General features: G+C 40.2%; 2 protein-coding genes across 5 annotated transcripts in view; one reads left to right on the top strand and one right to left on the bottom strand.

Annotated features, from left to right (window-relative positions):
- LOC140846592 (uncharacterized) overlaps nt 1–5,166 on the bottom strand; it is a 48,876-nt gene extending 43,710 nt beyond the window's left edge. Inside the window, exon 1 of the mRNA XM_073223546.1 lies at nt 4,971–5,166. Coding sequence (XP_073079647.1) covers nt 4,971–5,166 — 196 coding nt within the window. The remainder of the gene's footprint in view (nt 1–4,970) is intronic.
- RASSF8 (Ras association domain family member 8) overlaps nt 1–12,658 on the top strand; it is a 102,493-nt gene that overhangs the window by 6,754 nt on the left and 83,081 nt on the right. For 3 of the 4 annotated variants that reach the window (XM_017645332.3, XM_017645329.3, XM_017645330.3), the window contains exons 1-2: nt 9,810–9,938; nt 10,329–10,438. The exons of the other annotated variant lie outside the window; for it this stretch is intronic. The gene's annotated coding sequence lies outside the window, so the exon portion shown is untranslated. Of the gene's footprint in view, nt 1–9,809; nt 9,939–10,328; nt 10,439–12,658 lie in introns of those variants that run through there. 4 annotated transcript variants of the gene reach the window in all.

Here is a 12,658-nt window from a genome sequence, read left to right as displayed (position 1 = left end):
TGTTCTCTTATACATTTTGCTTTTGGTGTACTGTTTAAGCAATCTTCATGTAACCCACGGTCCCAAAGATTTTTCTCCTGTGCTTAATTCTAGAAGTTTAATAGTTCTGGTTTTACGTTTAAGCCTATGATCCATTTTAAGTGAGTATTTAAAAAATATAATTTATTTTTTAGAGCAATTTAGAATCACAGCAAAATTGAGCAGAAGATACAGAGATTTTCCATATGCCCCCTGACCCCACACATGCATAGTATCTACCATTATCAGCATTCCCCACCAGAGGTGGTGCATTTGTTGCAATTGATTAACCTGTATTGACACATCATGATTATCCAGAGTCCATGGTTTACATTAGGGTTCACTCTTGGTGTTATAAGTTCTATGTGTTTGGATAACTATATAATGACTCATATCCACCAGTATGTCATACAGAGTAGTCGTACAGCCCAAAAAATCCCCTGTGCTCTGCCTGTTCATCCCTTCCTCTCTTCTGACCCCTGACAACCACTAATCTTTTTACTATCTCTGTAGTTTTATATGGTTGGAATCATACAGTGTGTAGCTTTTTGAGATTGTCTTTTCACTTAGTATTATGCATTTATGTTTACTCCACGTTTTCACTGCTTGATAGTTTGTTTTTAACCCTAAATAATATTCCATTGTCTGTACGTACCACAATTCATTTACCCATTCACCTATAGAAGGGCATCTTGTTTGCTTCTGAGTTTTGGCTGCCAGTTACGAATAAAGCTGCAGTAAACATCCATGTGCAGGTTTTTGTGTGGAGGTAAGTTTGAGTAAATGCCAAAGAGTGCAATTGCTGCATTGTTTTGTAAGGGTACATTTAATTTGTAAGAAACTGCCGAACTGTCTTCCAAAGTCACTGTACCATTTTGTGTTCTCACCAGCATTGAATGACAGTTCTGTTGCTATACATGCTTGTCAGTATTTGGTGTTGCTAATGTTTTGGATTTTGGCCATTTTAATAAGTTGTGGTGGTATCTCATTGTTCTTTTAATTTGCATTTCTATGATGATACATGATATGGGGCATCATTTCATATGCTTATTTGCCATCTCTTTATCTTTGGCAAGGTATCTGTTAAGGTGTTTGGCCCGTTGAATTAATTTTTTTATATTGGATGCGTTATGGATTATAGTTCATTTTCAGCATATGGAAATATAATTGTTCAGCACAATTTGTTAAAAAGACTGTTCTTTCTCCACTGAATTGCCTTTGCCTCTTTGTAGAAAAGCAGTTGTCTGTTGCACCTCTTTTTATTGTATCAGTTGATTCTCAAAGCTGGATAACACAAACTAAAAGAAAAGCAACTCAGTCCAATATTTGGTAATGAATATATTTTTGTCATGTTTAATAAAACTTCTAATTTCCTTACTGTACCCTTATGGAAATCTTTCTACTCAACCATTCCTTCTTATTCTTTCTCTTTATATTATTTGCTCTATATATGATAATAAAGTCCAGTGGTGAGTGGACATACACAACATACCTCTTTACAAGTTTAGTTATCTCTCCTTTTACTGACAACTATTTTGCTGTTTTCTCTCTTTGAAAATCTCCAAACCTAAATCATATGCTCCTTTTTAATTTTGCTAGTCTTAATGATGTCTCTCTATTGTACTGAGTAATGCCATATGTTATGTGGAAAGAGTGCTCACTTCAGTTAAAAGCCTGGCTGGACCTGGGTAGTCTTGGAGAAGTTATGAAGCTCACCCAGCCTCAAGTTTCGTGATCTTTAAGTGGGGCTACTGATTTATCACTAAGGGCTGTTTTGGAAAAAAAGAGATGTTTGTATGTATCCATATGTGGAAATGAATGTATATGAAATGTCTTAGTGAAGGGTAAGTGCCTTTCCCCCATATGCAGCTCTAGTCGGCTCTATGTAGTCCTTGCGTCTGAACTGGGAACCTCAAAGGCCTCAGCGCTCTTTGGAGAGGACAAGTGCTAACTAACCTCTCCACAGTCTGTCCGGGCTGGTGGCCTGAGGAGCACCTGAGTTGGCAAGAGCACTGGTAGCGTAGATCATCCAAGCGCTTGTGAGGAGCTTTGCTTGTTCATGTGGAGAAGCCTCCGCAGCCCGTGCAGGCTGGCTTCTGCTATCCCAGGGCCTTTCCTCTGGGTAATACTGTCTCTGCTGAATTTCAACCTCACCTTCCCTTGGCTCCTTACCCTCAGCCTGGAGAGAATATGTTCAAGTCTGTTCCTTCTAGCTGTCACTTCCTCACCTAACTTCCTAAAGGAGTTGTCTATGCTTAGTACTTCTGCATCAACTGCTAGCTCAGTCCCCAGCCAGGTACCATTTCTTAGAAACATTTCTTGCCACAGACACCAATATCTTAATTGCCAAAGTCAGTGGAAACTTTTCACCCCTAATATAACCTAAGCTTTTTGTGTTTGTACTGTTTGCAATTTCCCTCTGTCTTGAAACTTCTTCTTGGCTTCCTTGTCACCACTGTTTCTTTGTTCATTCATTTATTCATTCAGAAATAAACTGCATGCCTTTCCATGCATAGAACTGTAGCAGAGAACAAAGGAGACAACCTGCTGTCTTGTAAAGCACACTCTGCTGGAGGAAGTTAGATAATAAGTGAATGAGTAATTTGACATTCTTTATATGATGATAAATGCTTTGGAGAGAAAAAAAATACACAAGGGTAGAGGTACCAAAATGCAAGCGGTTGGAATGGAGGTGTTACTTGATATTGAAATGGGTAGGAAGTCCTTACTCAAGAAAGCATATTCGAGTAGAGATCTTAGAGGTGAAAGGGCCAACTTTGCATCTGTCTCGAGAAAGAACACGCCAGATAGAGGAGACAGTACCCTTTCATCTTTCTATGTTTTCCAGAACTTTCTATAGTGAGCATGTATTTTATAGCCAGAAAAAGATAGCATTTGTTTTTCTAAAAAGGCAAAGGCAAATTTATTTGTACAGTGCTTGGGTAGATTCAGTTGGCCAGTATGGCTAGACCATGGCACATGTGAAGGAAAACTGAGAAAATATGGTGGGGCTGTCCTGAAACAGATGTGGTGCCAGGAAGTGTGAACTCAGCAGCGAGAGAACCAGATTCTATTTGTTTTGTCATTTAGTAGTCATGGGACTACAGACCTGTTCTTTTGTCCCTTTCATTCTCAGTTGCTCACCCATCAGTCAGCCGGGTACGATACTCCCTTCCTTACAACGTGTCATGGGATTCACTTAGGATAGTCTGTGAGGCAGACTGCCCGATGGCGAGGTCCTCCGTTTAAACACTGGAGTTAAGATTGTTGCCTAGAGAGGGAATTCATGTCCAGTTGCCATTAATTTTCTCTATGAAATGAGGGGTGAGGGTTATTTGTAAGTCAAAGCACAGAGCTGTGAGGTTGGGGTTTGAGCAAAGGAGAGAAGCACTGGGGCAGGTCGCCCCTGGGGGCTCAGGGAATGGGGGCTCCAGGGAGAAGGGAGGGAGAGCTCAGCAGTGGTGCAGGCCCAGCCGAGGTAGGAGCATATACATCAGTGGAGCGCATGAGTGTTTCCTCCAAAAGACTTGTTTATTGTGTTTTATTTGGGCTAATATTAAGCTGATTTTTCTTGACCATAGAAGTGGAGAAGGTAGAAACAAAGAAAACCAGAGGAGGAAAGCCCAGCTGGCACGTGAGAATTCTGTGGCTCATCTACAAAGAGAATACTGTTTAAAGGAAGCCTCTCATATAAAGTATGAGTGCTATAAAAGTCCGGGGTGGTTTGGAACTTGAATTATCTTTTTCCAAAGGTATTTACACTAATAAGGAGGGCTGAGATTTTAGTCTAGCCCACAGAAGTCTAAAAAACAGACAGGAAACTTTTCCAAATATTATGTTTTCTAGCTCTGACAGTCCTAAAACCACTAGCAGTTTTAACTATATTTTATCTCTTCCAAGTAGAATAGGGCTTAATGGGCCAGCCTGGAACCCTGTTCATAGGAGGTAATGTTCCAGTGGGGACAGTACTCAGATGCAGTGAAAACTGCCGGGGGTGCACCCCAAGCTTGTCTGGAGACGGGTGAGCACTTATCCTGAACCCAATAGGAGGTTCCCTATTTGTAGTTAAATGCTGGTAGATTGGGTGGGACCTTTCTCATCATAGATCCATGCAGACAATGTCTGTTGAGTGCCTGTGGACTGGATATACAAAAACAAAAAGAACCAGCCTTATCTCCCAGATACTTCGTATCCAGGCCAAGCATTTAAAGAAATAACTTTTAAAATGTGATAGTGGATAAAATGGAGATGTGGGTTCCTGGGGGGTTGGCAGTGAGTGCTTCTGGAAAGATGTCTCTACATTTGCCTGAGGAAATCAGGGAAGGTTTGAGAGGAGAATTCACTCTTGAGCAAGGACTTGAGGATGAAAAGGCATTTTCTGGGAGGATACCCCATCCCCAGAGCAGCAGGCACAAAGGCACAGTATGTATGGGAGAAGACGGGCTGTTGGAGAACTGCAAGTGGTCTTGATATCACTGAAGTTAGATGTATAAAGTTGGGTGGGGAATGGCAGGAGCTGAAGTTGGGAATAATTTTTCCCCAGAGGAAAGGATATCACATTATCCTAAAGTTTGGTTAGCTTTTTGTTGATAGCAAGATTGATTATGAAAAACATGGTTTTTCTGTCTGTCCTGAATTAAGGATTTCTGCTTACTTATATTTTACATTAGGAAATGTTAAGATTACTTTGGAATTAAATGGGGCTTAGAATACTGCTCAGTGTCTCCCAGTACAGTATGCTGAGATCACCTTATTCGAATTCACTCTGCAAACATTTGTGAAGTACATGTTATGTCAGAGGACTTATACTTGCTGTAGATAGTATTGGAAAGATAGGAAATGGCCCCTGCCTGGCAAGAAGCTTGCAGGCTAGTTAGCAAAGCAAAACTTGAACTTGCAAAAGCCCTATTACGGAAAGATAATAGCAAAAGGATGATTGACTTCTTACTTACCACTTGGGGAAGCAAAGAAACCTAAAGGAGACAGTGCACGATAAACAAGGACTGAAGAACCAAAAGAATCAGGACTGGTGGACGGAGGTGTGTGGGTGAGGCGAGTGCTTGGAGAACGGGAAAGAGGCCGCCGCAGCTGGGGTGGAGGCGAGCCCAAGAGCTGGGAGGTGCAGAGCACCTTTGGGAGAAGTGCCATGTCTGGAATCCCTCAATCTGAAATGTATTGCTGGGAGTGGCGAGAATTGGGGCTGAAAATGTGTCTGGGGCTAGTTGGTGAGAGTCTTAGGTGCTGCCCTGAAGAATTTGGACTTGATTTCAAGGCAGTCAGTCTTCTATAAATCTTCCTGTCCAACCGCGGCAGCCACTGTCTGTGGTCTCCCTCCCCACTGGTGTGTTCAGAGCAGACCTAGTGAAATACACCTAATCCTGATGCTGTGTGACAGGGACTCTCCTGGTTTTGCACTGATTACCGAGGCGGTGATTCTGGCCTAGAATCCTAAAAGGTTTCCCTAGTCAGCAGCTTAATCCCTCAGTGTTGGTTCTCATCACCTTTGATTTTTGTAGCACACTATTTAGTTTTTTGACCACTTTTGTGTCCATTATGTAATTTGATTCTTAACAGTTACTGGAAATAATCAGATCAGATGATCTACAGTTAGAGAAATTAGTTCAGAAAGCATCAGTTAATAGCCTAAATCATTCAGCAGTGAGAGTTCAAGGTGAGATGAGAAGCCTTGACTTGATGATCCTGTTTGCTCCACAGTTCCTTCCACTAATTTATTATGTCATGGCCTTCCTCGTGACTGATTGTGACTACCAATGAATGCATGCCAACTATGTTATTATGGCATCGGTGAGGTATTTGTATGGATTCACCCCTGTTGGGTGTGATTTAAGTATTTTGAAATGGCCGAAATTACGGGTTGCATCTGTAACCATTATACAGAGAAGAATTAACTGGCTTGTACGGGAGTTTATCCATAACCATCTTACTATTTCCTTTCCCCCATATAAGGAACAGGCTGACTTCTCAGTAAGCTGCTTTCATTCAACTGGTCATTTTGATTTTATTTTTTCTGGACGTCGTCCACTTAAATCATTGGAGTGTTTTTGTTTTATTTTGTTTCATTTTGACTTCATATTGTTTTCCATCTTTCAGATATTTAGCAAGCTAACAAAGTTAAGTGTGCACTAATTTGGTGAACCATTTTTAAGCAATATGACTTACCAAGTTACATGCACAACTTAAAATATTCATAGGAAAAAAAGAAATTGAGAATCTTGCTTTACAAATATGCTTCTGATTTTGCCAAGAGCAACGGAGTTGAACTTGTAAAAGTCATGACTGAGAATAAATAACTAGGCAACTGTAGTGTGGGCACAGATACTAGTTGTTTTGATTAAGGATGACTGACATTGAATGTAACCTGTAGACTTGGTGTAGAGAAGTGGTGGTATGAACACGGGGAGGACTTGAGAGATTACTGTACTGTTGTCTCCTTCAGAAGAGAAGTTGCTGAAGATTAAAAGTGGAAGGTTCCATTGCTGGTGGTAGGATTTGGGACTAGGACCTGTGACACTCTTCGGTACAGAATATTCAGCAGCCCTCTGCTGCCAGTAGGCTCAGACCTGAACTCCTTGGCCTGGCCCTTCTGTCTCTGAGGGAAATGGAGGCAGCTACCTGAGTCTGATAATGAAGGACCAGAAGAGAAGACATGGAAGTAAGGACTTACTTATCAGTGCCCAATGAACGCAATTTAATAGCATTACATTAGTAACACTAAGTGTCAGGCCTATCACAGAAATGAAGATGGAACTCTTCTAACATTTTATTTGAAAAAAAACATACAGTAGACTCTATTTGAATATGCAGAGGCTTCTGAGCTTCTGATGGAGTGAGCCAATCTGGAACACTTTGTTCTATTCTAAGGTCAAATCAAGTTATTTTTAAGCTCCTGTGACTTAAAATGACTTAATGACTGGGACTAGGCCTAAATACAGTTATAGATCTGAAAATCAGACTGGCCAACCTCACCTGTAGTGCCACTCACAAAACCTCCATGCTCCCTCATTCCTGTCTATTATTTCTTATTTAATATTACATTAATTATATATATACTAAATATAATTATATTTCTGGTGATATATTAATAAAAATTAAGTATTGCTTATATCATTCCCACTTCACAATGGCTTAGATTTGAGACAGAAATCAGTGTGTGTGTGTGTGTGTGTGTGTGTGTGTGTGTGTGTGTGTGTCTGTCTGTCTGTCTGTCTGTGTGTGTTTGGTGGGGAGGGGATTCAGAAGCAACAGAATGAGGGCCTTAAAAACAGGTACATATGTAAAATCAACATCCAGGAAGCAGGCAGGACCACCGCAAGACCAGCACTCTTCGGTGTCAAAATACAATTGACCCCTGAACAACGTGGATTGCACTGCATGGGTCCACTTATATGTGAATTTTTCTCAATACTTACATTACAAAATTTTTTTGAGATTTGTGATAATTTGAAAAAATCTTTACCTTTATTGTAAGAACATATATAATATATATAACATACAAAATATGTGTTAATTGACTGTTTAGGTTATTGGTAAGGCTTCCAATCAATAGTAGCCTATTAGTAGTTAAGTTTTGGGGTAGTCAAAAGTTATACATGGATTTTCATCTGCACAGGGTCATTGACCCTAGCCACATTTTATTCAAGGGTCAACTTAATAGTCAGAAAGGTGGTAATACTGCACATGATTATAGTGCCTTGTAGTTTCTGGATCATTTTCACATTTTTTAAATCATTTGATTATCACAGCAAACCCGTGGGAATGGTAGGCCACACATCACTCACATGCTCTGTGCAAAGTTAAGTCTTAGAAGGACTGAGCCTTGTCTGATATAACAGGTATCCTGACCATTCTTCCACGCTTGATTTGGTTTTGCCCAACTCCTAGATGTTTTTTGGGAGATAATAGGTAGATAAAGCTGTCTGCCGTAGAAGCTTAAAGCTGGTGGGAGTTACCTGCTCTCTCCCAACCTCACTACCAGCTTAAAACAAAAGCAGGTTTTGACTAAATTATGAACATACACAAATTTTTTAGATAAATCATTCAGCATCAAGTACCTAAAAATGGTTGACAAAACCTAGTTTATAAGCTTGATGAAGCCTCTAACCTTTGTTTCTAAGTGTTCTGATACTCCTTTCAAGGAACATTTACTCAGAGCAGACACAGCACAGGAAAGATTCTTGACCTTCTAGTTGTCATCAGGGGTTCAGGCTTGACCAGATTCTTATACTCTGTTATTCAACAGTGAGAGTGTCTCTAAAACATCTTAGCAAGCCCACAGACTTGAACCCTTTCATTTCACCAATGTGATCCTGTCTAATATTCATCATGCTAATTAGCAAGCTGCTGATTGCTCCAAAGAAAACCCATCCAGAGGTATCCCCAAAGCATTTGTCTGTTGTAACCACCTCTGAAGTATGGGCTTCCTGAGTGACACCCACCAGATCCACCCTGGACCGTGCAGTCCTGCTACCATCAGAGTTATTGCCTGAACAGTGTCACAGATTCTCACAAGCTACATGCTGAACTGGCTCAAAAAGTAAATTTGGTAGATGCAAGTGGTAGACTTCATATAGATGACTTTTTGGATAGGAATGTATTATCTGTGGAAGAAATGTGAGGCAGTAGCATGCATATATATTTTTCTAAATTTTAATGTAAATTTAACCCATATGTAACAATTGTCTATACCCCCGAAGATGAAAGTACATTGAATTATCCATTCTGCTTTCCCACATGTGGTAGTAGTTGAAGACCAGGGACTAGATAAACCTGTGCTGGAAGCAGGCGGAGTGAGAAGACAAACAGCAGAGAGCTCCGGCGCTGGCCCAGGCAGGAAAAGAAGCCAGAGAGGAAAGTGAGAAAGGAGAAGGTGGAAGCCTCAAGACCAAAGAGGCGGCTGGCAGTGGTGAAGCTGGAAATGGAAGTCAAGTGGGATAAGGACTTGACTTTTGGCAACGGGCATATCATGGGTTAGGGTGGAGTAAGCATTAAGGCGAAGAGTGTGAGGAACTGGAGGCTGATTTTTAAATAAGCACAGTGATTTTATTTATAATAATCTGAATGCTTGTAATGTGCCAGTTCCTAAGCACTTTACTTGTATTACCTCACTTAAATCTCACAACAACCCTGTAGGGTTATTTTCTTATCCCTCATTTTACCTATGCAAAAACTAAGGCACAGAATAATTTGCCCAAACTTGCACGGGTTGGAAGAGTCCGGCAGAGCTAGGATTCTAACTGAAGGGTGGCTCCACCACGGTTGATTTTAATCACCATTCTCCACTGAAGCTTCGCTGTAGAGATGGGTGCATACTTTCATGTCCTCTGTACTGTGCTAGGTGATGGGAACATAGACACAGTCCCTCCGCTTGAGGGGTTCTCACAATGCTAGTAAGGGAGTCGGATCAGCAGCACGTGCGGCGTCTGCCTTGCCACGCCGGACGTGTGTGGCAGGAGGAGTCTGGTGCCAGAAAGCAGTGGCCAGCTTTTAATTGTTGGAGGAGAAGGAAGGAGTCAGGAAGGGTCTCTTGGAGAAGGTGACTCTTAAACTCAGGTTCACAGTGGCAAAATTCAGAGTGGTAGTTTAAAATGTTAAGTCTGAGAAGCTAGAGTTCATGCTTAGGTCTACTTTTTTGATTAGGTTTCTAAGTAACCTTCCCCCAGGATGCAAAGACAATTTAAACAAGCATACCACGTCTTTAAAAGTCTCCAGTGGGTTTGTCCTAACAAGGTATTTAACCTGCAAATCTAAATGTTTTGGTGCTGTTACTTGTTTTGGCAGGGTGGGTCATAACGCTGTAACACCCATAATATGATCCTGTGCAACGGTCCCCTCAGAGGCAGAACCAGCGACCTCCTTGTCATTGCCTAAGGAAAAAGCACACACATACACACGATGAAGTGGTCAGTATCCTTGGTTAAAAAAAATATTTAATTAAAAAATAAATGCAGTAACCACTGTGCTTTCTGAGTGGGGTGGGAAAGACCCTCCCAAATCATTTCTGTGCCTTCAGTAGAGCCACCTTACAAGAAATACAGTTGTTTCCTCAGAACAGGGAAGCAAAGAAGGAGTTTGAGAAGTCTGCAGGCCACTTCTGTGTGACGGTCCCTTTGTGCCACAGGTGCCCTCTCTCCATGATTATATGATGCAGCTGAATTTATATTTCTTATTTATGTAATAGTTTTGTTACATAGTCTTTACAAGCAAGTAAATTATAGCATTTTTTTACTCAAAAATAAATCCCATGAAACAAAGTTGTTTTGTTAACCTGGTTCACTGTTGATTTTACTCAGGAGTTTGTTGACCTAAATAATAGTGAGAACCATGAACTGAATGGAGATCTGTGCAGCGCTGTGCTGAGGCCTTTACACACATGTTCACTTAATCTTCACAACTCTGCAAGGTAAATTTACTCCTTTGATGAATAAGAAAATAGGTTTGGAGGGATTTTTTTAAACTACAGGAAGTTAATTAAGCACCCAGTGGGAAAAGCTGGTCTTAGAGAATGAGGCCAACACATGGAGAAAAAGCAGAGATGAGGGACAGCACACTCATGAGCAAAATGAATGAGAGATGAGCCAGATCAATCAGCCAACAGGCTGATCTGGTTTGGTGTTCAGGGCTCTCCTAGAAGCCCGAGGCTCTGGGTGTACAGTGCCCTTGTCTTGGACATGTTAGCCTTCTGTGTATATGGCGTGTGTGTATTTACAAATGCTTTATGGCAGGGTTTGCAAACTCTACAGTGGCCAGGCAGATGGCATTAAGGGGCAAAGTGGGCTGCGTGTAAAGAATGAGTGATTAGGCAAGTAGAGAGTACAAGTCTTACCTGAAGTGGGCAGTCCTCACTGAGTACAGCCCTTAGGAAATGTGGATGAGAAAGTGTTGGCAAATCTTCAGATTTTTTCATAGAAGACATACATCTGGATTTTTGGGTGATTTCCATCCTTTTAATAACATCAAAAACACTGTGTTGACCAAATAAAACAGTGGAAGGTACTCTAAATTGTGTCAGTGTCTTCCTCTTAGCTGGTGCAAGTAGGGTAGGGGTAATACCAAATTCTAAGTTGCGAGAGAGGATTTCTTGGTTCCTTGAGAGCTTCAGCCAGCTAGTGAGCAGGGGAGCCAAAGCGAGACAATGGTTATAAATGCCCGAATTTTAACTTGTGCATCCCAGGGGACGTAGGAGTCAGAGTGTCTAGGTAGTCCCACTGCAAGAAAATTTAAATTTAAGCTAGTTTTTAAAAAGATTCATGGAATGAGAATTTCAATTCACTGAATTAATTTTTTTAGATAAAATTCCTTTAAAACTTTAATTTTCAGAATTAAGGATATAAAATTGCTTGCTTTAACAAACTATATTAAACATTATATGGGGGGGGCTGTTGAAGGACATTATTAAGCATATTATTCTATAAATTTAGATTTTTGTCCAGTAGAAAAGGCAATGGATGGGTACTTTGTTTGGGCAGCATAAGAAGATACTGAGGCAGTTGCTTAATTAAAAAAGCATGTAGGTATATTGTTAGGGTGATCTATGCCCTTGTTTACTGGATCTGTCCTGGCTCACTCCTGGTGTTCTGGCATAATAATAAGACCTTTCATCCTGAGTGATAAATTATACGGTCATCCTGTATAACGTTAATATGTTTTTAGTTGCTGATCCCTTTCTCATAAAGGTGGAATGAGGCAGGTATGCTGAATGATCTTGCTGCTTCTTGTAAAATTAATCACTGAAGCAAAGGCTAGACCAGTCTTCTCCTCAGAGGAACTCTCAGCCTTCCCTGAAGGATCTTCACTATTGCTGTCAGGTTTTCACTCGTCAGCACCATTTAAACCGTGATTGATTGATTACTTCTGTATCATAGTTCTCACAGCCATCCTCCTTGTTAACTTTAACCTACTCTTACATGTTTCAAATCTAATTTATGGTGTATGAGGGAGGCATAGCAATACACATTTCAAGGATATGTACTAAAAATTCTTCATAATCACCCTTAAATGATACTCAGGTAAAGGTAATAAAACATTGATTCTAAAAATGCACAGGCCAACATTTTTTTATTGTATGAAAAGTGAACATACTGGGTGCTACTTTCCAGATGTCTCCATTTTATTTCTGATGTATCCATTTTATTTCTGAGATGATGTTTTATAATGAATTATACGTTGAACGATATGTTCTACATCTTTTCAACTTGGAATAAATATACAGAATACATGTTAATCAAGGTTGTGAGTGGAAAAGTTTGAAAATCATCAGAATGATTTTAATGGCTTAAAACAATGGCTGAAACAAAAAAGGCTAAATGTGATGGGTTGGAATATGAATTTTGGCATTTAGATTCAAAATACTAAAAAGCCGTTTTACAAGTACAGGAGTGAAGAAACATCTCAACATAGCCCACATAAGAAAGACCTAATGATTTACTTGAACATAAGCTCAATATAATAAAGAAACTTTCATTTCTGGTAGTATGTGAGACTAGATACTCTAAACTACTCTTCCACCACAAACTAAAATAAAAATGCTAGATAAATTGTATAAAATGTGCCTTTAAATGACAAGAAAAACTATTGGCCTGAAAGTGAAAGTGAGAACTCAGAGAGGTACTGACAAACCCAT

Source organism: Manis javanica, chromosome 15 (assembly GCF_040802235.1).
Source record: "Manis javanica isolate MJ-LG chromosome 15, MJ_LKY, whole genome shotgun sequence".
NCBI lineage: Eukaryota > Metazoa > Chordata > Mammalia > Pholidota > Manidae > Manis > Manis javanica.
Note: the sequence above shows the minus strand (reverse complement) of the source record. Positions and strands in the feature narration are given on the sequence as shown.